The sequence below is a fragment of the Leptonychotes weddellii genome, chromosome 4 (assembly GCF_054177405.1).
Source record: "Leptonychotes weddellii isolate Sample4059 chromosome 4, ASM5417740v2, whole genome shotgun sequence".
Classification (NCBI taxonomy): Eukaryota; Metazoa; Chordata; class Mammalia; order Carnivora; family Phocidae; genus Leptonychotes; species Leptonychotes weddellii.
Genome location: NC_138372.1, coordinates 21,415,762 through 21,439,978, shown reverse-complemented (window position 1 = coordinate 21,439,978; position 24,217 = coordinate 21,415,762). Strand labels below are relative to the sequence as shown.

Here is a 24,217-nt window from a genome sequence, read left to right as displayed (position 1 = left end):
GGGGGCGCGCTCCGGCCCGCCCCGCCCCCCGCCCCTCCTGCCGCTCCGCCCGCGCTGGGGGCGGCCCGGCGGCGGCGGCGGCGGCGGCGGCGGCGGCGGCGGCGGCGCACGCTTCCTGCGGGCGCGGCTGCTGTGGGCGCGGAGCTGCGAGGCGGAGCCGGGCCGCCGAGCCGGGAGCCCCGAGCCGGGAGCGCGTCGGTCCAGCCTCCGGGCCGCGCCGCCGCCGAGCAGCCGCCCCGCGCGCCGCGCCTCGGGAACAAAGGCGCCCGCCGCCGCCGCCGCCGCCATGAAGCCGGGGCCACCGCACCGCGCCGGGGCCGCCCACGGGGCAGGAGCCGGGAACGGGGCCGCGGCCGGGCCCGGGGCCCGCGGGCTGCTGCTGCCGCCGCTGCTGCTGCTGCTGCTGGCCGGGCGCGCCGCGGGGGTGAGTGACGCGCGCCGGTTCCCGCGCCCCCCACACTGCCCCCCCTCCCCGGCCCCTCGCGCCCCTCCCCCCGCGGGCGCCACCCCCCGGGGGCTGACCTCGTGGGGGAGGCCGCCCCCGCCTTCGGGGCTCTGGGGACCCCTCCCCGGCGGGCGGCCCGGCGGGAACCGGATTGCGGGTCGCGGGCGCTGCGCCCCCCCGCAGCGGCCCCACGGACCGAGCGGGGTCCCCTGCCTGGGGTCCGGAGGCGCGGGGAGGGCCTGACGGCGGGCCGGGGGTCGCCGGGCGCGGGGCCCGGGCTGGGTGTGTCGTGGGTCTTGGAGCGAACGTGGCTTTTGCTTCGTGGGTGTGCCCAGACCGCGGCCACTTTTAGGGAATTGGGTGGGCTCCCCCCCGAGGCCGGGAGGTGTGCGTTTGACGGTCGCTTTGGGGAGGACAGTGGGGGCCCGGAGAGGGGGAGGGGTGGGAGGGTGACTTGTGTGAAGGTGACCTGAGGGGGTGAGTGAGGGTGACCCTGTGTGTCTGATCCCCTCCGTGCGGGGTGTTGGGACCTGTGGGCTGTGTAGGGGTGAAGGATGAGGGATGAGCGCCAGGCCAGCACATGGCTGGGTGCCACCATGCTTTACCTGTATGTGGATCCTGGGGGGGTGACCTATTGTGTACCAGTGGCCGTGGCTGTGTGTGCTTGGGGGGGGGGCTGGTGAGTGTGTGTGTGGGAGAGACCTCGGTGGTGGGTGTGTGCTTGGACCAGGGGGGAATGTGTGTGTGCATGCGTGTATGCGTGCGTGTGCTGTGGATGCAAGGCTGACCCTGTGCGTGGGGCAGGTACCGTTAAGGGGGGCAGAGTGTGTGCGGGTTGAGGTGAGTATGTATGTACACGGTGACCCCTTGAGTGTCCCTTTGAATGACCACACAGCTGTGGGGTTGAGCTCAGTCCCCGCTCCATTAGGGGGAGCAGGAGGAGGTATAGAGAAGAAGGGCCACCTCCCCACTTTGAGGGACCCAGGGACCCTAAGTGAGTTCCCCCATGGACACATTTCTGGAGCCCGGGCTGGGGATGAGCTGGGGCTTTCTAGGCCCAGTCTCCTTGGCTGGTTCTAGGAGCTGTGCCTGTCCCTCATTCCCCAGGCTGAAAAGGATCCAGGTCTCTCAGGCATCCCCCAGGTGCCGACCCTGTTCCTGCATGTCTCCATGGGCCCTGGTTGGCCACTCTGTAAAATGGGAGGAGGACAGGCATGGACTCAGAGGTTGCTTCTTGGACAGACAAGCTCCTCAGCAGCCTTCCCCATCTGGGAGCTGAACTAAGGGTAGAGGGAGTATTGAATGCCAAGTCAAGTACGTGCCTGGTGGGCTGGTTGCCTCATCCCCAGTCCTCCCCCAAGGGGGTTGAGCAGAGGTCCCTGGGTGGGACTGGGACCCAGCCCATCCTAGCACCTGGGTCACCTCAGCCACGCTTCTTTCTGAAAGACCATTTTTGAAATCAAAAGCTTGGAAATAACACAGCCTTGGGTTCAAACCCTGCTACCCCCACTGACTCATGCTGTGACCTTGGGCACTTTGTGTCATCTCTCTGGGCCTCTGTTTTCTCCTCTGTAAAATGGGGCTGCTAACACCTTTCTTAGAAATGAGATGAGATGATATGTGTGCTCATTCACAGAAGTAAGCGTTTGATGTATAGATGAATGAAAAGGGGCTTAGGACAAAAGGCTTTACATTTGGAGACCCGGCAGGCATCTCGAGCTGTATGACCCTGGGCAAGTCCCATCCTTTGCTGAACCACTGTTCCTCACTAATAGAGCAAGGCTAGTATAATTCATGCCCCATGGGGTGGTGGAAAGAAGGAGGTGAGCGCCTGTGAGGTGGAAGACTATTCTGGAGGGCCTCGGTGAGACAGGGTCCCTGAACCCCAGGGTGAGGTAGAGTGGGTGTGGTTCAGACCCAAAGTTGAGTGGCAGATAAAGCAACACCCCCTCACAGGGTCTGGGCCTGGAGGCCAGGATGGTGGGCTTGACTGGGAGGGGCTCCAGATGAGGCCGGAGAGGGGGATCCCCTCTCCTCGCCTCACATCTTCCCAGGGGTTAGGCTGTCCGGGAGGAACATCACCTCCTTTGGCCCAGGAGCCAGAAGGGTAAAGGGTGGTGCCCAGCTGCCGGGGATTCCACACCAGAGGAAGAGGGTGATGCCTGTAGCAGGAGGGACCGAGGTGAGACCAGAAGAGCCTCACCCAGGATGGCTCCAGGACTGGCCTCCATGGCGGGGTCCTCTAAGGACATCACTCGATAGGTAGTGGCTGGCTCCGGGCAGGGGAAGGACAAGATGACCCCTGGTCTGCCCACCAGCTTGAAAGGGAGTGTGTGTGTGTGTGTGTGTGTGTGTGTGTGTGTGTGTGTCCTGGCATCTGCTTTGGGGAGTCGTCTCTCCTGAGAGACCAGGTGACCAGGACTCTGAGGGACGTCTGCCTTCAGGGCCACCTCCATCACCACCCAGAAAGGCTTGGAGTGTGGGGATTCTGCAAGTTTTAGCTTGGAAACATGTTCATTTAGAAGGTCAGGACTGGAAGGAATTTTCGATGTCGTCTAGTCTTGTTTGAATATTCCCAGCGACAGGAACTCACTACTTTGTGGCTGTGAGACCTTGTGAAAGTTAGTTAACCTCTCTGTGCCTTGTTTCCGTCTTTGTAAAACCGAAAGGACGACCACGAAAGAGGTTACTGTGGAAAGCTCCCAGCACAGTGGCGCAGAGTCGACACTCAACAAATGTTGATTTCTTGTTCTTTTATGAGGTTGCAATTGCACGGCCTGGAGCGTGGTAGGGGTAGGGGGAAAGGTAGGGATGGGACCATGGGGAGGGGGAATCAATCAAGGAATTCTGTTGAAGCCCCACCCCCAGGCCTTGTGGCTCCTGCCCCCTCCCCACCGCGACTGTTTCCCCTGTCCTTGAACTCCCTACTCTTCCTCCAGCTACCCTGGTTGACTGTGAATGCCGAGTTGTCAGAGCAAGATTGTCCTCACTGTAAAAATGAAAAGTTGGGGACCCTGGAGCTGTTGGAGGCCAGGCTCTGACGCAGGGACACCACGGGGGCCTGCTGTCTGTTAGCCCCCAAGGTGGCAGGGGCTTCAGGGATAGACACCTGCTGTGTGACTTTGAGTGAGGGATTTCTCTCTTTCAACATCCTCATCTGTAAAATGAGGACTATAACAGTGCCAACCTCACAGGGATGTTGTGATGAGAAAATGAGCTCCTTGGGTAGAATGAGCACAGCCTGCCATGTAGTGAGCTCTCAGGAGATAGGGCCTTTCCAGGAGGGGGCCTCAAGAGGTCAGGGAGGGCTTCCTGGAGGAGGAGGTTTTGAGCTATGCAATCAAAGTGGTCACCATGTGGCACAGAGCAAGCTGTAGCCTGCCCTGACCCGAGGCTCTCTCACTTGTCAACTGGGGACAAATACTGGACTTACAGGACTGCTACTGGGGGTTACAGTATCCTCATGGCAGAGTTGGGATGGGGACCCGGTGCCTTCTACTCCCTGGGGAGCAACACAGAGCCTCTATCTGCGAATTCAGTATGTTTCTTCCTCCGTGTTGGGGGTTGGTGTGGGGTTGAGCTCTGCTGAAGAAAAAAGTAGTTTAGGGGCATCTGGGTGGCTTGGTCAGTTACATGTCTGCCTTTGGCTCGGGTCATGATCTCGGGGTCCTGGGATCGAGCCCCATGTCAGGTTCCCCGCTCAGTGGGGGTCTGCTTCTCCATCTGCCCCTCCCTCCCACTTATGCTCTCTCTCAATTAAATAAATAAGTAAAATCTTAAAAAAAAAAAGGAAAAAGAAAAAAGCAGTTTGGCCTTTTGAAAACAGATGGCTCCTCCCACCTCATGGACTAGGACATGGGATCCCTGGGGGCCCCAGGGCAGCACTGGGGCAGGGCAGTTCTGGGCCTGGGCTCTGGAAAATGCCGGGGCACCAGTGGGGTGGGTGAGGGGGGGTCGTCTCTCCTGAAGGGGAGAGAGAGGTGGAGACAGAGCTCCTCAGAAGCCAGACCCTGTCACAGGCATCCCTCCAAACCCTCCCGTTGGAGGTGGGACCCCCCCTTCCCCTCCAGGCCCCGCTGCTGCTTCGGGTCATTCTAGAAGGGGCCGCAGTAGGATTGCTGAGGGCTGGAGCAGACGGAGGCAGCTTGGACGGGAGGGGTAAAGTCTCCATCTGTCTTTGTTTCCCCGCCCCCCCCCAGGGGCTGTGGGCATGATTTGGGAAGGGCTTAATGACAGAAACAGCAAACTAATGCTCACTGAAAGCCCCGCCCACTAAGCACTTGTTATGTATTGACTCACTGAATCCTCGTAATAACCTCTGGAGGTGCGAATGATTAGAACCTCCATTTTACTGAAACGGAGGCACAGAGAGGTTCAGTGACTTGCCCACAGTCACACAGCTGGAAAGTAGCTGAGCTGGATGGAGCCAGGGCCTGCCAGGCTGAGAGAACTGGGCTGCATTCTGATTTTACCCCCTCTTGCTCTGTGACCTTGGACAAGTTGCTTCTCGCTGGGGTCTCCTTACCGCCCCCATGAAGCCCATGATACCCACTCTTTCACAAGGACTTGCTCTCTGCCAGGCTCTGGGCTGGGTGTGTCCTCTATCTTTCCTCATCTACTCTCACCCTGGCCTTGGAGGTGGGGGACACTAGCCGCAGGTTGCGGGTGGGGGCAGGGCTTACCCAGTGCTTGGCTGTGGGGCCCTTACTCCTCTCCCACCTCACGAGGCTTTGTCATCTGTAAAATGGGTGACTTTGAGGGTCATGGGTTTGGGTTGAGGGAGAGCGTTGAGGACCATGCAGGATAGGGGGCGGGACTCAGGTCTGGTCCTGGCACAGGAGACGGGAAGTATTGAGAACTTCAGGAGGAGAGGGGTCTAAAAACCCAGCATTCCCCCTGGCACACACGGGATGCCCGCAGTGTTGGGGCTCACTCTCTGCATAGGCGAGCAGGCCTGCTGACCCTCGGAAAGTTGTCATGTGCGGAGCCCAAATCTACATCCCTGCCACCCCATCCCTGAGCCATGGCCCCCTTGCCCCTAAGGTTCCCTGGGGCCCGAGTGACTTGGTGGAGCTCCCACAGCCTGAATGCTTCCCTGATAGACCATGAACCCCCGCGGGCAGGCTTTGTGGCTGTTGTCTTCTTTGCTGAACCCCAAGGCCAACTTCGCGCCTGGCCCAAAATTGAATGGTTTGAGTGAGTGAGTGAAGGAAACCAGTACTGGGAGCTTTGGAGCCCAGGCTGGGGCTTTGTGTTCTCTCCTCTGGAGGCGGGTTGAGGGACAGAGAGGGACAGTGAGACTGGCAGAAGTCTGCCAGGCCCAAGCGTGTGCCCTTGGGCTGGGAGGCGCCCTGGGGCCGCGTGGGGTGGGTCTGCGGTCTGACTGCCACAGCGCCCGCCACCACATCTGGGAGGGACAGAGGCGCTGTGGCTCTGGGCTCCAGCTCAGCTGCTTGGAAGCCTGTGATTTTGTGTCTGGGGTAGGGGGGGAGCAGGGTGCCAGGAGCCGTCCTAGGGGCCCAGCCCTGCAGGGGGTGGGGTCTGGGCTGGTCTTGGACCACCTGGCTTGTCTTACTGTCCCCACAAACGGCCACCACATCCTGGGCACATCAGGCCAGTGTCTGGTAAATATTTGTTGACTGGCCTCCTTGTGGGGATGGGGGGGCCCTGCCTTGGCTCTCAGACTCCCAAGATTCCAGGAGGCTGGGTAGACTTTACTTCCGGCCCCCCCTCCCGTCCAGAGCAGGCCCTGGCCAGAGGGGTGGCTGCTTCCCTCCCCCCACTGACCGGGCCTAGTCTCAACGCCAAACAGGAAGCTGTGATTACAGGGGGGAGTCTGGGCAGCAATGGCTGAGGGCCCAGCTGCAGGATGGGGGTGGGGGTGGCCCCTGACAAATGATCTGGCCTCTTCCCTACCTGGCTGCTGATGGTGGCAGGCGGGGAAGGCCTGTGCTAGCCTTTTATACCAGGTGGAGAGAGTTCTACCACCTCTGTGACCCAGCTGGTCAAGGGCTGCCTGCTTTCCACCCCGGGGCCCCCACCCGGGCCTTGGTGCCATCTCTTTTGGGGTCTCCAAACCTGAGGCTGTATCTTGAGGTAGTAGAAAGAGCAGGGGCCCCAGAGCCAAGTGGACTGGTGTCGAAATCCTGGTTCTGCCATTTTCTAGCTGTGTGATCTTGGCAAGTTCCCTTAGCCTCTCTGAGCCTCATTCTCTTGTTTAAAATGGGCTCAGAGTACCTCTGTCTCAAGAGTTGCTTGAGCATGAGCAACGTGAAATAATAAAGTGCCTGATAAGGAGTGGGCGCTCCTGTAAATACTGATTTCTTCCATTTCCCCGCTTTGGTTTTGCTCTTTTCCTGTCCCTCTCTCAGTCTCACTGAGGAATTGCTTTTGGGGGTGAGAATAAGGCTTTCCCTTGGAGAGTGGGAACCAAGTTGGAATGATCATGGCTGAGCCAAGTAGAACCCTAGAGGTGGGGGCTGCCCTAAAAGGGAGAAGCTGCTATCTCACAGGTGGGAGTCCTGAAGCCCAGAGACGGCCTGGAGCCTTGCCCCAGGGTTGGGGCTTGTTATTCAGCCTTACTTGGGCTCATGGGCTCGCTGAGCCTTCTGAGCCTTCGGCCACTCCCAGAGGCTGTGGCATTCCCCTCATTGAGAAGTCTCAGCCATGTGAAGCCACCTGCCAGGGCTCACACAGCCAGGCCCCTGGGCAGCCGCGTGTTGAGTTACCCTTCGCCTGCTCTGGAGTCTTGTCTGTCCCACTGCTGCCCTTGTCACACACCCGCTTCGGGGCCAGGGTTTTTGGAGACGGGATGGGGAGGGGAGTTTGAGGGGTGGGGTGGGGATCACGCTAGTTAGGGTCTTCCTCCTGCTTCGGGGATGGGCAGTGGGCTTGCTTCACCCTGGGATCAGCGTCAGCCCAAGCTCCCCTAGAGCTCAGTCTGCCCCTGCACCGCTCACCAGCACCCCCCATGCTGCACCCACCCCCCAGCCCTGCTCACCAGCCCAGACTTTGATAAGGATAATTTAGGATCAATCACCAGTGGGGCCTGGGACATACTGCGGCAAACCGATTGCCAGTGGGCCTGCGGGTGGCCCACGGTGCCCATCCTTAGGCTGGGGTTTGAGAGGAGCCAGGTGGGGGCTCCGGGGGCTGAACAGACAGGGTTGTTCTACTGGGAGCAGGGGAAGGATTCTCTTGCTTGTCAGTGTGCTTGGCATGGCTGGGGCTAGGCGCCCATGGTCCCAGCTGCCCTTCACTGGCCTACCACGTGGGGACTGCCCCCTCCTTGGGGGCCAGGCTGCCGTGGAGGTGGAGGTCGGGGTGTCTGCAGCTGAATTCTGGCTCCCGCCCTCGAGATGTGTGCTGTGTTGGGCGGGTGCCTGGGTGGCTCAGTCGTTAAGCGTCTGCCTTCGGCTCAGGTCGTGATCCCAGGGTCCTGCGATAGAGCCCCGCATCGGGCTCCCTGCTCAGCGGGGAGCCTGCTTCTCCCTCTGCCTCTGTGCTGTCTCTCTCTCTCACATAAATAAATAAAATCTTAAAAAAAAAAAGATGCTCCCTGCACTGGGGAAGACGGGCACAGATGGTGACAACGATAGGACAGTGATAACGGCCAGTCCTCATAGGGTGCGCGGTTCCCGTGCTCACCACGCTTTATCTCAGTTCTTACCATGACCCTGTGAGGGGGGTGTCGTTACCCCGTGTTGCAGATGGGGACCCAGAGGCCCAAGAGGGTAAGCAGTGCGCCCGAGCTGAGGCAGCTAGCGAGCTTCGGAGACGCCGTGACGTCTGGGACATGGGGCCGGCCGAGCAGGCATGCAGCGGTGCGTGCTCGTGCGTGAGGGCATCTTTTGCTCGATGACTTTGTTCCTTCTGCAGCCGTTTTTGAGCACCTGCTGTGTGCTGGGCCCTGTGCTAGGGGCCGTGGGGGTGCAGGCGTATGTGGTGTGTGTGTCCTGAGTCTTGTCGGCGAGCCTCGCTCAGTGAGCTGTGTCTTGGTGGTGGGCGTGGGTCGTGTGGGTGCTGGTGTGCGAGGCTTCGGGGGCAGCAGGCACTGAAGGGAAGCAGGGAGGGCGGCCCCGCCTCCCCCAGCCCGCCGAGTTCGAATCCCAGCTCGGAGCGGACTTGGGCAAGCCTTGGGCTTCTCCGCTGTTCAGTGGGTCAGTAAGGCCTCACTCACTAGGCTGGGGTGAGGGGTCGTGTGGGGGTGGCGCAGCGAGTTACCTGGTTGGCAGCTAGGTAAAAGGAAGCTGCTGCTGGATAGTTACTTTGATTTTAACTTACTTTAATTATGCTTTTTCTACGATCGTTTTGTTTCAGAGGTGAGTCTGCTGCTGGCTTTTGTCAAGTGACCGTGGGCAGCTTTTTCCCCCTCTGAGCCTCTACTTTCCACATGAAGTGGGGAGATTGGACGGGGCGACCCAGGGACCCTTCCAGTCTTCACATTTGAGGAACTGTCAGAGAGACACGAGGCCAGGGCCTGGCCCCGGGGTGGCCCCTTTGGGAAGAGAGAGCTGGGTTGCGGGGGCAGGAGGTGGTGAGGAGAGGAAGCTTGTTTCCTTCACGTGGCCTGTCTGTGGTTCCTCTTGGGCCACGGTGGGACGAGCCTCTTCCCTCACCCATCACCCTGAACACCACCTCTCTTCCCAGCCTCTGGGACGTGACCCGTCAAATCCAGGCTGCCTGGGGGCTGGGCTGTGAGTCTGGTCTCCTGGACGGGGGAGGAGCCCTGGGCAGGGAGTCCAGTAACTGGGTCTAATGAGAGTGTGTTGTTTCTTGCATTTAATACATTCACTGGGCACCTGCTGGGTACCTGGCCCTGTGCCATGGGGTGATCTGGGGCTGAATGGTTGAAGCCCCCGGGGTATCAGCTTCGAAGACTTCGTGGTGGGCTTTGAGTCCAAACCAGGGCATTTGGGCTCCCTCCTGCAGGTAGGGGATGTTGGTCTTGAAGTCGGTGCAGCCCCACTGCCCCGAGGGGCTGGCATGGCATGCCAACAAGAGCACAGATGTGATAGTATTAATATTGAATTATGCCTTTTGAATGCCTGCTCTGTGCAGGGTTCTCTGCCGAACATTTTATATATAAAAGCTCACTGAACCCTTACAACAGCCTTATGAAGGAGGTACCGTTTTCGTGATTTCACAAAAGAGGAAATTGAGGCACAGAGAGGTTAAGGAGCTTGTCCAGGCTCACAGAGTGGCATACTTACTAGGATTTGAGCCCAGGCAGTCTAGAACGCTCTCTGGTGTGTAAGCACTGCTCCGTGTTCTCTCGTGCATCGCGAACTGTGAAGTGTGGGGCCCTGAGAGGATGAGTTTAGGGCTCGGTACCTGAACCTGGGTGGCCACTGTGGGAGAGGCCCTGATCCAGGCTTGGGGGCTCTTGGCTTCCCCATGGGTCTTTCCTCTGCTGCCTGTTTTCTGTCTAGTTGGGCCATGGGCTGAGGCCGTCCTAGGCTGGGGAGAGATCAGAGGGCCGAAGAGGCCTTCAGCTGGAAGGGCCCTTTGAAACACTCTTGTCCAGCTTGTTCATTGTCCTGAAGGGGAAACTGAGGCCAAAGGAGTGATTTCTAGTCCTAGCAAGGATCTTCCGAGATCTGGTAGTTCAGCCTTCTTCTTTTGCATGTGGGGAGACGGAGGATGAGAGAGGTATGGTGGCTGGCCCAAAGTAACCCAGCAAGTCAGTTGCTGAGCTGGGACTAAGCACTGTGTCCCCTGACTCCCAGGCAGGGCCCCATCCCTTGTACCATGTTTCTGCTCTTTACCTGTCTCTCTTCTGCCCGGACGGCAGCCCCAGCTCCCACCCTCCTCTCCAGGGAAGCCGTCCCTCGCCCAAGACTTGGTGCCAGACGGATTCCTATCAATACATTCAGTGGACTTCTCCAGCTTCTTCCCTTCGCCCTGTGCACCCTCGCTGCTCACACCCGCGGCTCCCAGCTCCTCCCTGGGCACAGAGTACGACATCATTTCTCTCATCTTCACGTCTCTCTGTGGACTGTTCCCTTCTCCAGGGAACTCCTATTCATCCTCCAAAACCCAGCACGGATGTCCCCTCCTCTGGGGATCCTTTATTGATCTCTCCCCTGCTCTCAAGCACCACGAGCCCTCCTTCAGCCCCTTCTCTCTTCCCTCCTTCTAGATTTCTATTCGTGGCCCTCTTCCACATGTTAGGATTCTCTGCTGAGCCCCAACCCTGGAATCCCTGTTGCTGCATTTTGCCCTAGCTTCTGGCTCCCCGTGGGGTCCCACCCTCACCTCCTCGGAGCTCTCACTGAGGATACTTTGGCCATTGGCCATTTATATCATCTCCCGGTTCCACCCCCCCCCCCCACAGACTACCTGCTTTCCCTCCCCCAGTCCTGACGTTCCTGCATCGTTTCCTTTCACACGTCCTGTCCCCTGGCCTCACACCTTGTCCTTCTCCCCAGCCCCTGCTCCTGGGATCCCCAGACTTGGAGCTGAGGAGCATGGAGGCTGGCCTCAGAGATGCAGCCTTCCTGCCTCATTTAGCTGGGGGAGGAGGGCACACCGGCTCCTTTTGGCCTCCACCTTTCTGGAAGGTGGACACACTGTGGGCTTCCGGAGGTTCAGGCTTGGTTACCAGAGATCTTCCCGCCCCTGCCCTCCCCGGCAGCCCCCCTGCCCACCCCCTCCTCCTCCTCCTCGGTCTGCCCACTGTTCCTCTCCTTCCCTCTCTGCCTCCCACCCTCCTCCATCTCTCCTTCCTCCTGCTCTGCTTCCCCAGAAGCCCCGCTCCACTCCCTCCCTTGCTGGTTGGAACCTCTCATCTCCCTGACTGCCACTCAGTGGGACCAGGACCTGAGGAGTCCCTGGCGGGACAAGGGTCTTGCAGGCCGAGGGGGTGGTTAGGGTCAGAACTAGAGGGACCCTTCCTTACTCTTCACCCTCCTGGACCCAGACTCCCCTCCTCCCCCCAACCCTCCCCATGCCTTCATCCACCCCTGCAGAAGTGCAGTTTCAAGGGCGGAGGGCTACCGGAAATCAACCTCCCACCTTGCTGTTCACATGAGGACACGGGGTCCAAAGACAGCACTGGACTGTTCAGGACCCCCTGGCAGTGAAGGCAGAATGGCTCCCCCAGGGCAGTGGCTCCTTGGGGGCCTCTGGGAGCCGAGCCCCGGCTTGGTTGAGTCCTGTTCTCATGTGAGGCAGGGGAGCTGCGAGGCCTGCCGGGGACAGTCTCAGATCCAGAAGAAGGGATTGCGGCACTGTGTTTGGGGGACAGTCCATGAGATGGTGGTTGAGCCCACGGGGATCCTTTTTCCCTGTGGGGCTAAGACCATGATTCAGTTTAGGTCCGGGCAAGGGACAGAGTTTATGTACATGTTCGTGTGTGTGACAGTGTCACCGTGGGTCTGTGCTGATGCGTGGGGCCCTCGTGTCCCCCTGCCTACTCCCTTGTTTCAGTGGCTCAGGCCCGGCGAGCCAGGAAAACCCAGGTTGCTCCCTCTCCCCTTCTCAGCTGTGGGGAGCTCGCCCCCAACACCTTGGATGGCCGTGGACATGAGCAGCTCCTGGGAGAGTAGTGGGACAAGTTGGGAGACGCCCTCCCTACCTCAGGGACGTTGATGCACACGTAGAAACGCGCATGCGTACGGACCTGCCTGCGTGTGTGAGCCCCGAGCACGCCCCCTGGTCCTGTGCACACGCGTGGAGACAAGACCCAGGTACATACGTGAACACATAGAGGCACCCACAGACAGGGACACACACACGCGTCCCCCCCACCCCCAAGCACATGTGGCTCTCAAGCGAACACAGCCAGGCCCACAGGGGCATCTAAGCGCACCTAAGCCCCCCGGCAGGTGCACACACGGGACTGGGCATGCAGTGTGCCTGGAAGCACACCCGAGCGTGCTTGCACCTGTCCACCTGCACGCCGGCATGTCCACACGTGCACGCGCTCACGCACGCACACGCGCACGTTGCTGGGGCTCTGAGCTGCCAGGACTGTGTCCGTCCTTAATCCCAGTTCTTAATCCCAGAGTCTAGGGAGCCCAGGCCAGAGGGGCAGCTGGTCATCTGGCCTCCTTAGCAGTGATTAAGGCAAGGGTGGGGGCAGGGGGCAGAGGGACTCGGAGCTTTGTCTTCTGCCTGACCTCCAGGGACACCGCAAACTCAAACCTCGGGTTCCTTCAGAGACTCGGTTATATGTCCTTCACGGAACCCTGGGGACAGACAGCCTGGGGAGGAGGGAGATGGGTGTGGCTGTGTGTCCCTGAGGAAAGTGACAGCTGGGGTCAGGGAGGCCAGGCGAGGTGGTCCCTACCTTTAACCACTTACCCGATACGGACCCTGCGTCGGAGCCTTCAGCATGAGGTGTCCCGGGGATTCTCATCCCTGGGAACCCTGCTCTTAGCCAGAGCATTTCTGAACCGAGTGGTAGGATGAGGCCCAGCCGGGACATGCTGAACCTGGGGCCCTGAGCAGGGGTGGGGGTGGTCACTGGGACGAGGGTCGGAGGGGGAAGCTTCCAGGACGAAGCGAGGCCTGAGCTGGGCATTGAAGGTGTCAGCACCTGGGCATTGGGAAGGGCGCGGGGACATCTTTGGCTGTCGCGGTAACGGGGTGCGGCTGGCATTTCTGGGGGGGAGAGGTCAGGGCTGCTAAGGGGTTGTAGTGGCATGGGTGCTGAGAAATGCCGTCAGGTCGGGAGGTGTGGCGGGGCTGCTCCTGGTCGGGGGCAGCGTGGATGGCGGCTCAGCGGTGACTGTCCCCGGCACGTGGTGGGAGGGAGGCACAGCCCATAGGGCCCAGGGTGCCGTGCGGGCTGGGTCCCCCCTTCGCCCCCCTGGCCCCGCTGGTGTTTGGGTGGATGTGTGAGGCGTGGTTGTGATAGATGGCGCGCTGGCCCCACTTGGGCTCTGCCTGTGACCTCTGCCGGGCAGCGGGCTGACTTCGGGCCGCTCACTGTACCCCTTCTGTGAAGCTGGGTGCTAACCGCCTCACGGCAGAGCAGTTGCCAGGACTGGGGTCTACTTAGCCCAGAGTGCCGCACGTTGCAGTGCCCAGAGCTGGTAACCAGGGCTGGTGATCCCGGGGGCAGTGGTCATGAGAGGGCTCTGTCACCACTGAGGTGACAGTCGGACCCCTGTCCCCATCCTGGCGTTTGGGGAACAGGACGGGGTCCCAATGTCAGCCCTTCCGAGCTGTCCCATCTTTGAACCCTGCTTCTGCAGCCCAGGCCCTTCTCCTGCAGGTGCTGTCTGCTCCAGGCCTTGGGCCGGACCGTTGGGCCTCATGCAGCCTTCCCTGGGGCCCTGCTCTGGCCTGGGGCGGGGCTGGCCCTGTGGAGCACCCTGCGGGGAGTGGGGCCACGCTGGTGGGACTGGAGGCTGGAGCCTCTGGCGTCCCTGCAGAGGGTCAGCTGAGGGCACAGGTGAGACCCGAAGGAGCTTTGGTCAGGGAAGCTGTCTGTGGTCAAGTGACGCGTGAGGAGAGGAGGGCCTGCCTCATCCCTGGGCTGCAGGGCCCTTGGGGGCCGGGGCACTTAGGGTCCTTATATCCCTAGTGGGCATCAGACTCCATCTGAGCTCAGTGGTCAGGGCTCTGCCTTTGGGCAATAGATGGAATGCGGGCTGGGTGGACACGAGGATGTGCTGGACCCAGAGGAGGCTGGGTGGATGGTGTCAGGGGAGGGGACACGGGGCACTGTGGTTTTCTCTGGCACCTTCCACTTCATGCTTGGGACCGAGGGCTGGGGGGGTCCTGGTGGAGCTTTTGGCTTCCCCTCCTTGGGATCCTTCACGGCCCCTGCTGCGCAGTCTGCACTGTACGGCTCTCTGAGGTCACCCCTTCCCCTCGTAGTGATCAGATGGGGGACCGGAGCCAGGGACAGAGAAGGTGCCGAGATGGTGGACTGGAGCAGGGGGAGCAGTGGGAGCAGTGGGAGCAGTGGGAGCAAGCTTCGTACCTGAGTTCAGCCTGGTGGGGGTGTATGGGGGATACGGAGCACCTGTCAGACACAGGCCCGGCCCGCAGGACGGATGGGCCGCTGCATGGAGAGTAGAGCGTGGAAACCAGCGGCCGGGGGCGGGGGGGTAGTTGGTGGCTGCCAGCTGAGATAGGCAGGGGCTGGTGCCTGGGAGCCTAGTGGAGCGTGGCACGGGGTGAGGGGTGGGGGCAGGGGACAGATGGACTTGTCTTCAGCTTCAGAGGGGCTTTACCACTGGGCCCTGCCCCCATTCTTGCCCCCTTTCCTGGCAAGGCCGCAGACTCACGCCTCTCCCTGAGGGCAACCACGGGCCAGCCGCACGGACCGAGGGCACCACAGAACCCCTGAAGCCTGGAGGGGGGGGCACTGGCAGAGAGGGGTGGAGAGGGGCCAGCCTGAGTTTGGAGCTGCCTCACCTCTTGGGGTCACTCTGGGCCAGGCCTGCCCCCTACCAGTGGTCCCACCCGACAAAGTGGCCTTTGATAAGCACAGGGAAGGCAGTCGTGGTGCTGGGCCTCTCCCACTTGTGGTCTGCAGAGTCAATGTTTGCCCTTTTGGACGGGGAGGTAGGGCGGGGGGGGCTGGGGAAGCTTCACCTGGGGTGTGGTTGGGGGATACGCCATGGGAAGGGAGGTGAACAGGGGGACAGCTTACCTCCCCTCCATCTGAGTATTTGAGTCTGGGCTCTGCTGTGTGACCCTGGGCAAGTTCCTTATCCTCTCTGAGCCGCAGTCTCACATTCACTCTTTTGTTGCCCCCGCAAACAACAGCTTTATTGAGATTTGACTCACGTACCGTACAATCCACCCATCTAAAGCACCTAATTCGGTGGGTTTTAGTATATTTACAGAGTTGTACAGCCATCCCCAATTTCATACATTTTTCTCACCCCCGAAAGTCTGTCCCTTTTAGCAGTCACTCCCCATCTCCCCCCAGCCCCCCAGCCCCCCAGCCCTACGCTGTCTCTTCTCCTTTTTTTCTCTGCGGATCTGCCTTGTGAGTGCGGGCCGCGTCCACACTGTGTGGTCTTCTGCGGCTGACTTCTTCCCCCCTCTGTAACGTTTCCAGGCTTCGTCCGCGGGGCAGCAGGTGCCGGGACCTCAGGGCTTTCTTTGTGGCGTACTATTCCATTGTGTGGACGTGCCATCTCTTACTTATCTGTCAGCGGATGGACGCCTGGCTCGGTTCCACTTTTTGCCTATCATGAATTAGGCGGCTATGTTGTTTTTTTTTTTTTAACTTACGTGGACAAATGTTTTCCCTTCCCTTGGATGCACGGCCCAGGCGTAGAGTTCCTGGCTTGTTCGCGACTCTCCGTGTAACCTTTTGCGGAGCTGCTGGGCCCTTTGCCCCCCGTGGCCGCCTCACGAGGCTCCAACTACTCCGTCTTCTCCCCCGCACCTGTTCTCTTGTGACCCTGGTCACCTTCATTCCTGCATCCATATATCCCTCAGGTATTTATGGAGCATCTATATTTGACAAGGCAGGGTGCTCACCGCAAAAGTAGGGGGAGAATGGGGTCCCTCGAGGAGCTGTTTAGATTCGGCGGCACAAGATCTTTAAAAACCTCTGTGTGTTTAGTGACGGGAGATAAAGATGATCATGGGTAGAAGCTGGGGGTGGTCGGGAATCACGGGGCCCCCTGAGAGCTGAGGAAAAGAGAAAGCAATCTGTGTGTGCTGTGTATGTCAGAGCCCAGTGCTTCAGTCCTCAGGACCCTCTGGGCTGTGTTGTCCCATTTGCAGATGGGAAGACTGAGGTTCAGGCCAGGCAGTGGCCCCCAGGTCACCCAGCTGAGAAGTAGCCGGGCTTTGGGCCAAGAACCTGTTTGGATAATCTCATTTCATCTTCCCAACCCTTTGAGGTTGGTACTGTTACTATGTCCATTTTGTAGGGAGGAAATAAGCTCAGAGAAGGGGAGATACTTGCTCAGGGTCACACAGCTCCAGAGGGCCAGGGCTGGGATCTGGACCCAAGCAGTCTAGCTTTAGAGCCCCTGCTTCCTGCCAGGCCCTGCCTGTCTCCCGGGACTCAGGAGAGGAGGGTGAGAGCCCCGCCCTTTCCCCATCAAACCCACAGAGTCTCACAGAGTGTCATCTTGAGCTGGAGGCAAGAGTGGCCCTTGGCGGGCTTCAAGGGGCTCTGCATGCTCTTCCCCCAGCGTTTGGTCTGATTCCTTGCTCTGTGTCTCACCTTTCCACGTGGGCAGTGGTGCTGGTGGGCCCCCATGGCTCACTCCCCGAGTCTGGCTCGTTCCATCCCTTGAAGTGGATCAGCTCCGAAGCCAGTGGGAGAGCTCAGGGCTGGGGGTGGGGAGTCGCATCTCTGCCACGTGTGAGTTCCTGCTAGGTTATAAATAACCTAGCAAATGGGATGGTGAGGGGGACCACAGCCCGATTCCTCAAGGAGGCTGGGCTTGGACACACACACAGATGGGGACACTTTGGGGGTGTGTGTGCGTGTTGTGCGTCCTCAGGCTGTATGCTGGCACGTGCCTGAGAAGCTTTGGGGAGGGTGTCAGAGCTGTAAGGCTTCCCAGGACAGCTGGAAGGGCTGGGCCTGCCCTGGGCTGATTCCAGGGTCTGTTCAGTGTCCTGGAGGAGGCCTGGGGGCCACCTGGCTTCAGGGTCCCCCCAAGATCAGGCTGAGGATCCCTCTGCCTCTTGGGCTCGCCTTCTTCCTTCCGGTCCTGTGAGCATGAGAACCAGACACAGGGCCCTGGGTCCTCTCTTTGCACCCCCCCAGCCCCTTCCCTACTGCCAGGTCCCATTTCCCTCTGCCCGGCCACCCCTCAGCTCCATCCTGACTCGATTCTCCACCTGAGTTCTCTGTGACCTCTAGCAAGTCGCCTGGCCTGTCTCCGGGGTAAGGAGGATCATTTCACCTGGCTCCTTGTAAGGAGCCTGGCGTTCAGCAGGTGCTCGGGAAATGCTCCTTTCCCCCCAACCCAGGCCTGCTTGTAAAGTGGCTGGAATTGTAGGCTCCAGTGGGAGCCTGCTAATCTGCAGGTTTTTGCATATAATTTGCAGAGTCATTTTATGAAAAAAAAATGCTGGGATCAGTCTCAGTTTCTCGTCCCTCCTCTCAGCTTTAGCTGGAGTCCTCCAGGCTGGATTTTGGAAGGATCAGAGAGCAGCTTTGTAAAATCCCCTGGTTTTACACATGGGGAGACTGAGGCCAGAGGCCAGAGGCCAGGGCCTCCCGCAGGATCACACAGTGACTGGGGGCAGGAAAGGGGGTGCCGTGGGGCTGTTGAGGGTGATCCCATTCCCAGTGATCATTGAACAAATGTGGAGGCTGACTGTGTCCCAGAAACATTCTGGGTCTTGGGAACACAGGAGTGGCCTCGGCGGACCCAGTCATCGTCCCCAGGAGCTGTTGCAGGGGGAGATAGACATTAAACGAGAAAGTCAATAAGCGAATTTTGCAGGCACTAGTAAACTGGGAGACAACCCTGGCCTTGATGGAGTGGCTGGGTGTGTTGGGAGGTAATTTGGGTGGATTTAGTGGTCTGGGGTCCCTCTCTGAGGAGCTGAGCTTTGAGTTGGGACACCGTGTTGCGTCCTAGCACCTCCTAACTGCCCAGCCCCGGCTCGGCACATCACAACGGCATCTCTGTGTGGGGAATCATGATCCCCATTTCATAGGAGGGCACGCTGAGGCCCCGTGAGGTGAAGGTGCTTGACCAGCGTTCTCTGGAAGCTGGGACTGGAACATCTGACCTCACACCGGGTTGCTCGTCGGAGGTCCGTGGGCCCCAGGAGTGGGCAGGCCCTCACCTTAATTGCTGGCAGGGCTGTTTGCAGAGCCCGGAGACTCAGTCCGCGGCAGCTGCTGGTGAGTCACAGGGTGGTGGGTGGGGCTGCTCACCTGAGCCATCTGTCAGGGGAGGACTTGTCCTTCATTTCTACTCATTCCCGGGCATTCAGTCAATCTGTCCGTCTGTTGGTGTCTGTACAGGATACTGTCAGGGGTGGGGGTGGTGTGGTCCCACCTGGTGGGGCAGGCTAGTGAGGGCTGGGAGGAGGTGTGCGCTGCAGTACAAAGAGTATGGTCTTGGGGGTTCCGCTGATCCTGGGTTCAAATCTGGCCCCACTGCTGCGTGACTTTGAGCCGGTTGCTTCACCTCTCTGGACTCTGATATGCCCATCTGCGAAATGGGGAGAATAATCCCTCACTGGGAAGATGTCTGTGAGGAGAAGTGAGGCAAGGTGCATATTAGAGAGCCTTGCACATAGTGAGTGCTCCCTCCGTGGTGACTAACTGTTGTTCAGGATAAGGGATGGAATGGCCCCAGGCCTCTTCTGGAAAAACACCCAGTGAAATGAGTATCACGTCACAAACGGGGATCACTGCTTTTAGTCTCAGGGGTTCAGGAATTCCCTGAGCACAGGATCTGGTGTCAGTGAGGCCAGGGTTCAAGTCCCCTTCTGGTAGCTTAACAGCCCCGTTCTCATTGTAGATGGGGACAGTAGTGTCTGCGTCCCAGGGAGACCGAGTGGGTTCAGTGAGATTTGGTAGAAGGGGGGGCCCGTTCAAGTGGGAGCGTGGTTGGTGGCCCCTCTTCCCTGGTAAATGACAAAATGGTGGAGGTAGTCCCCAAGAAGGGCCTTCCGAATTTGGACCAGTCAGGTGGTTGGCACGTGGAGGCCTCCCAGAGGTGGCATGTTTTGAGCTAACTGAGCTTCGTGAGGACATACTTGGCCTGCTGATCGTAGGACCCTAAGTTCCTAGAATCGTGCCTGGCACACAGTAAGTAGGTGCTTCATAAATCCTGCTTGTAGATCGAGTAGATGCCGACCAAGGTGGAGGTGGGGAAGAGGGTCCCCCTCAGAGGCAGGGACAGCTTGGGGCAGGCCTGAGAGTGCCTCACCGTCCCCAGCACCGTGAAGGGTTTAGTGTGGGGGGAACAAGAGGGGAGGGTGGGCCGCTGGGGGAGTAGGCTGCTGAGTCTGGAAATGGGGCCTCAGTGGGTAGTCCTGCTTTGAGGCACCAGCTTGGGGACAGGAATAAATGAGCAGTGTGAGTCAGGATGGGCTCTCTGCAGAATGAAGGCGCCCAGGAGTTTCACAGACCAGAGAATGGCAGGGATGGGGGTGCAGAAAGAACGTGCTATTTCTAATCATAAAAGTACTCTGGGGGCGCCTGGGTGGCTCAGTCGGTAGAGCGTCCAACTCTTGGTTTCCGCTCAGGGTGGGGGGATGGAATCCCGTGCGGGGCTCTGCGCTCAGTGGGGAGTCTGAGATTCTCTCCCTCTGCCCCCCCCCCACCCATAAATACATCTTAAAAAAAAAGTACTCTGAGTTTATCATAGAAAACTTGGAAAATACAGACAGGTCCTGAGAGAAAAAAATGAAAAACTGTCTGTCGTCCCACCACCCAGAGAGTCTCTGGAAAGCTTTAGTAAGATTCAGTGTTAAGAAATTCACTTTGGTGGGGAGTTCGTTAAAGCAGGATCACGTTCTCTATTTTTTTGTCATCTGTTTTCTAAACTTAACGACGATACTAGCATTAATAGCCAGTGTTTATTGAGCAGTTAATGTGGGGGAGTCTCCTGTGAACCCGCGAGGTGGATATCATCTTTGTTTTTTGTTTACCAGGAGAACCAGGCCGAGAGAGTTAAGTACCCACCCAAGGTCACCCAGGTATTGAGAGACGGAACCATCTGCACAGTCCTCCCAGCAGCGTGGCTGTATGTCCCGCCTCCTGACAAGCAATGCGTGCATTTGCCCGGGTCCTGAAAGAGTCTTTGAAACAAGTGACAAATGGAAGCCTTCTGTTATCCAGTCATGCCTTTTAATGACCGGATAGAAGAGAGTGTGGGTTTGTGAAAACACAGTTATTGAGAGCTGCATAATATTCCATGTTGTGGTTCTGCCTTAGCTTACTGCACTAGTCCTCTGTTGCTGGGAATGTTGGCGATTTCCGCTCTTTCTCTTATAAATAACACCGCCCTGGATCTCTTCGACCCGAGGACCGGCTGCCTCGCTGGCCCGCGGTGTCGGAATCAGACAGGCCCTTAGAGCACCAAGCTCCACTGTTCGTTTTGCAAATGAGGAAGTATGGAGAAGGAGAAAGGGGGCTTGTCTAGCTCGCAGAACCAGGCAGGTCTCAGCAGCAGGGTGCCTCCTGAGCTGGGAGTGGCTCGCTCTCTGCGGGGCCCCCAGGGGGTGTGGATGGGGGGGCAGTGCTGCCCAGGGGCCGGGGGCGTCCGGGGAGGTGGTGGGAGCGTGGGGCTGGGTAGTGGACGAGGCGAGGAGCTGATAGTGGAGTCTGGGCGCGGGGTGGGGAAGGCTCTGCTGCTAGGATGCCCTTGGCAGAGCACTTGGCTGAGACGGGATGCGCCCACAGGGGTGCGTCCTGCCCTCTGAGAGCTGCCCTCGCGGGAGCCTGGAGCTAGGTGTCTGGAAGAAGGGCGCTGGGAGGGTGTGTCCGTGACAGCGTGTGCCTCTGGGCTTTGCTGACTGTCAAGTTCAGCCTGGGCCTTCTCTGCCGCTCCTCACTCTGCTCCTCCCCCAGGCCCTTCTGCCCTCTGGCACTGGGGCCCTGTGGCCTCTTCCCCAGCAGATGCCGCCTTCGTGCCCCTCACCCCTCCAGCAGCAAGTGAATGTGGCGGGTGCTGGATTCCCAGCCAGGGCAGCTGTGGACGGGTGGGGGCTGGGGACCGAGGTGTCCCCCCTTTCCCGGGCCCAGCTCTCCATTGTGTCGCCCCCTTGGCTGTCCCGCTGCCCAGAGCCTGGCCCCGGCCCACATTCCTGCGGTGACGCTCTGGGTCTCCGGGTTGAAGCTGGTGAGCGTGAGGGGCACTGAGTTCTCACAGGACTGAGGGCCTTTTGGGGACAGGGACTGGTGGGGACGGAACCTGTGGGGATCCAGGCTCTGCTGAAACCACCCTGCTTCCACGAGCTAGTAGTTATGTCACTGTGTGTCTTTGGACAAATCACTTCACTTGCCCAGTGCTGCTGGGCAGGCTCATTCCCCACCGCCCACCCCTCTAATTGGGGGAAGATGCAAGTCTTTCCCCTTTCTGAGCCTCAGTTTTCACATCTGTAAGAAGGAAGAGTGGAACTCAGTGAGCACTCAGGCCTAGTTCAGCCTTGAGATTAAGGACTGAGGTGGGAGACGTGCCGGGGTAAGGCTGACCAATGGGTATTGTGTAATTAGTGTCCCTGTTTAACCAAAGAGAGGCTCAGAGAGGTTAAGTAACTTGCCCGGAGTCACCCAGCAAGTCAGCCGAGACTGTGTGACTCTAAAGCTGGGCTCCCAACCCAGCTCCCAACCCCCTGCTCACATTGCCTCCAGTCACCAAGAGAGTGGCGCCTGAGTCTGGCTCACACGGGGAAGGAAGCTTGGGCAGGATTAATTATTCCTGATTTTATTCTTAGCTTTTGCAGCATGATTAGCAGTGCATGGGGGTGCTGGGCTCCTGGCCCCCTGCCAGCTGACCTAATTTGTGTGTCTGTGTCTGTAACCGCCCTTTCTCCCCGCTCATCCAACCTCTCTTTCTCTCCGCACGCTCCCCTGCTGTGTGGCCTTGGCAATGCCTCTTAACCTCTCTGGGCATTAGTAGCCTCATCTGTAGCGTGGATGTAATCATCCTGATTCTATTTTCCACCATGAGGATGGTAAGGCTTAAAGGACATAAAATCTTCGGAAAGGATAATAGAAAGATTAGCATATAATTAACAATAATTGCAGCTGTGTTGATTTATTCAGCTCTGCATGTTGGGTCCTGTGCTCAGCCTGTTACCTGTATGATACTATTTGATGCTCATAGCAACTGTAGGAGCTACACACTATTATCAGCGCCCCCATTTTACAGATGAGAAAGCTGAGGTGAGAGATTCAGAGACTTGCCTGATATCCTCCGAGTAGTAAGGGAGGTGCTGATCCATTCTGGCTTAACCTCTATGCTATTCTCAGAGGAGGCTCGCGATGGGGGCGGCAGGTGATAGGAGCTGGGCACGAGTGACCCCAGACTTCTCCCGGTCTGGGTAGGAGGCTCCCTGGCTTTCTCCCTGAATGCACGCCCTGCACTCGGAGTGAGTGGCTGCAGACGTGAGGAGACATCCCCGAAGTCCACCTGATTTGGGTCCCTCACCCTGCCTGGCTGCTCTAAGACTTTGGAGAGGATTGGGTGGGCGTGAGTCATGGTGAGGGGGGCCCTCTGATCTCCGTGGGAGCCTGTGGTGCCTCTTTCGGGAAGCTGTGGGTCAAGATGGGGTGGCATCGAGGAAAAATGGCAGGGGTGTGGCAGCCCTGGGAAGGGGGCCATGTCTCTCCCCAGTGCTGTGTGTGTGTGTGTTTGTACCCACAAGGAAAGCGTGCATGGTGCGTGTGCGTGCGTGTGTGTGTGTGTAGGAGACTGAGGGGTGCAGGTGTTAGGGGCCTGCTGGTGGGCATCTGGGAGCGGTCCTCTTTGGAGTGGGGTCTGGAAGCACAAGGTGTGTTTGCTCTGCGCTAGCGTGTGGGGACAGTGCCCGGACATTGGTGTGTGTGGAGGGCTGGGTGGGGGGTTCTGGACAGCGGTGGGGAGTTCCGAGCTGAGGCCGCACAGGGAGGGAGTGCGGTGTGGGGCACAGGTGGAGGCTGAGCCGTGGGTTGGGGAGCCCAGAGCTTCCCCCGCCGCTCCCGTTGGGCTCCCAGCTCTCTGGGACGGGCGGTGGCAGGAAGCCGGAGAGTCCGGGGCTTCTGCGGCGGGCCTGCCGGCCGCTTGTACCTCCCGTCGGTGCGGTGGGTGTGGGGCGCGCGAGCTAGAGCGGGGGTCATGTACAGCCGTGAGGTCTGTGTCCCTGCCGTGGGGAACGTGTGCAGGGATGTGTGATTTAGGGAGCGTGCCTGGGCGTGGGGAGGGGTTGGCGTGTGCCCTGGGTGAGGTGGGAGCCACTCTGTGGTTAGATTGTGCCGAAGCCCGTGGGGGGTGTGTTGTCTATGAGCTGAGGTGGCGCGCGGGTTGGGGCCAGGGAACATTGCTCAGGACTGTGTGTGTGCTGGGGTCTCTGTGTATAGCTGCGTGTCTCTGGGGCTCGGCGGGGTGTGTGTGCATGAGGACGTGGCCCAGACTGCCTGCTTGCTGCAGTGTGTGGGGGTGTTAGGCATGTGGATGCGTTTATCAAACGGGGGTGGGGTATGGGAGTTTCCCTGGAGGTGGGGCGCAGTGAGGGGCAGGGCCAGGCCACAGGGTCCTGGGGCATTCGGATTCAGTGCTCCTTTAAGGAATGGCTTGGATAATTATGCTAATTATGCATGGAATTATGCAAATAGAGAGGTCGTTTGGGGGTCGAAGGCGAAGGCTGTTGTAACCATCCTCCTCTGGCACTTTGTGACTTGGGAGGCTTTCCCTGCCCCCATCTCTCCTCTCGGCTCCTCTTGGTCCCCTGGGAGCTGCAACCCCCCAGCACCCCTGCAGTGTTCCTGGGAGGCCCTGCTGAGCCCCTGTCCCCCAGCTGGCCCAGGGAGGGGTCAGGCTGGCCCCCAGCTGGCTTTGGGGGGGGACTGGGCAAGATGGCATCCTGTACCCCACCCCCCACCCCACAGGTGTCCCCCTGGTTAAGCTTTCCGGCGGGGGGAGTTCAGGGGTGACTAGGCTGTTGACCATCCCTCCTTCCATCTCATCTGGAGGCCGCTTATTATTCAGAAAGGATGTTCTCTTGGATGCAGGTTTGGAAAATCACTGAGGTGGCCCCTTCCCCAGCTTTGTCTGATGAGCATGAGGCTAAATTAAGATGTGAGAGAGTTCTCTCCCTCTGCCTCCCACTCTCGCCTTCTCTGCTTTCTCTCCCTCACCGAGTCCTCCCTGCGCTGCTCCCGCCCCC

At 59.3% G+C, this 24,217-nt stretch overlaps 1 protein-coding gene across 1 annotated transcript in view; it reads left to right on the top strand.

Annotated features, from left to right (window-relative positions):
* Positions 1–92: 92 nt before the first annotated feature.
* SDC3 (syndecan 3) overlaps positions 93–24,217 on the top strand; it is a 36,866-nt gene continuing 12,741 nt past the window's right edge. The window contains exon 1 of the mRNA XM_081817926.1: positions 93–424. Coding sequence (XP_081674052.1) covers positions 287–424 — 138 coding nt within the window. The 5' untranslated portion in view covers positions 93–286. The remainder of the gene's footprint in view (positions 425–24,217) is intronic.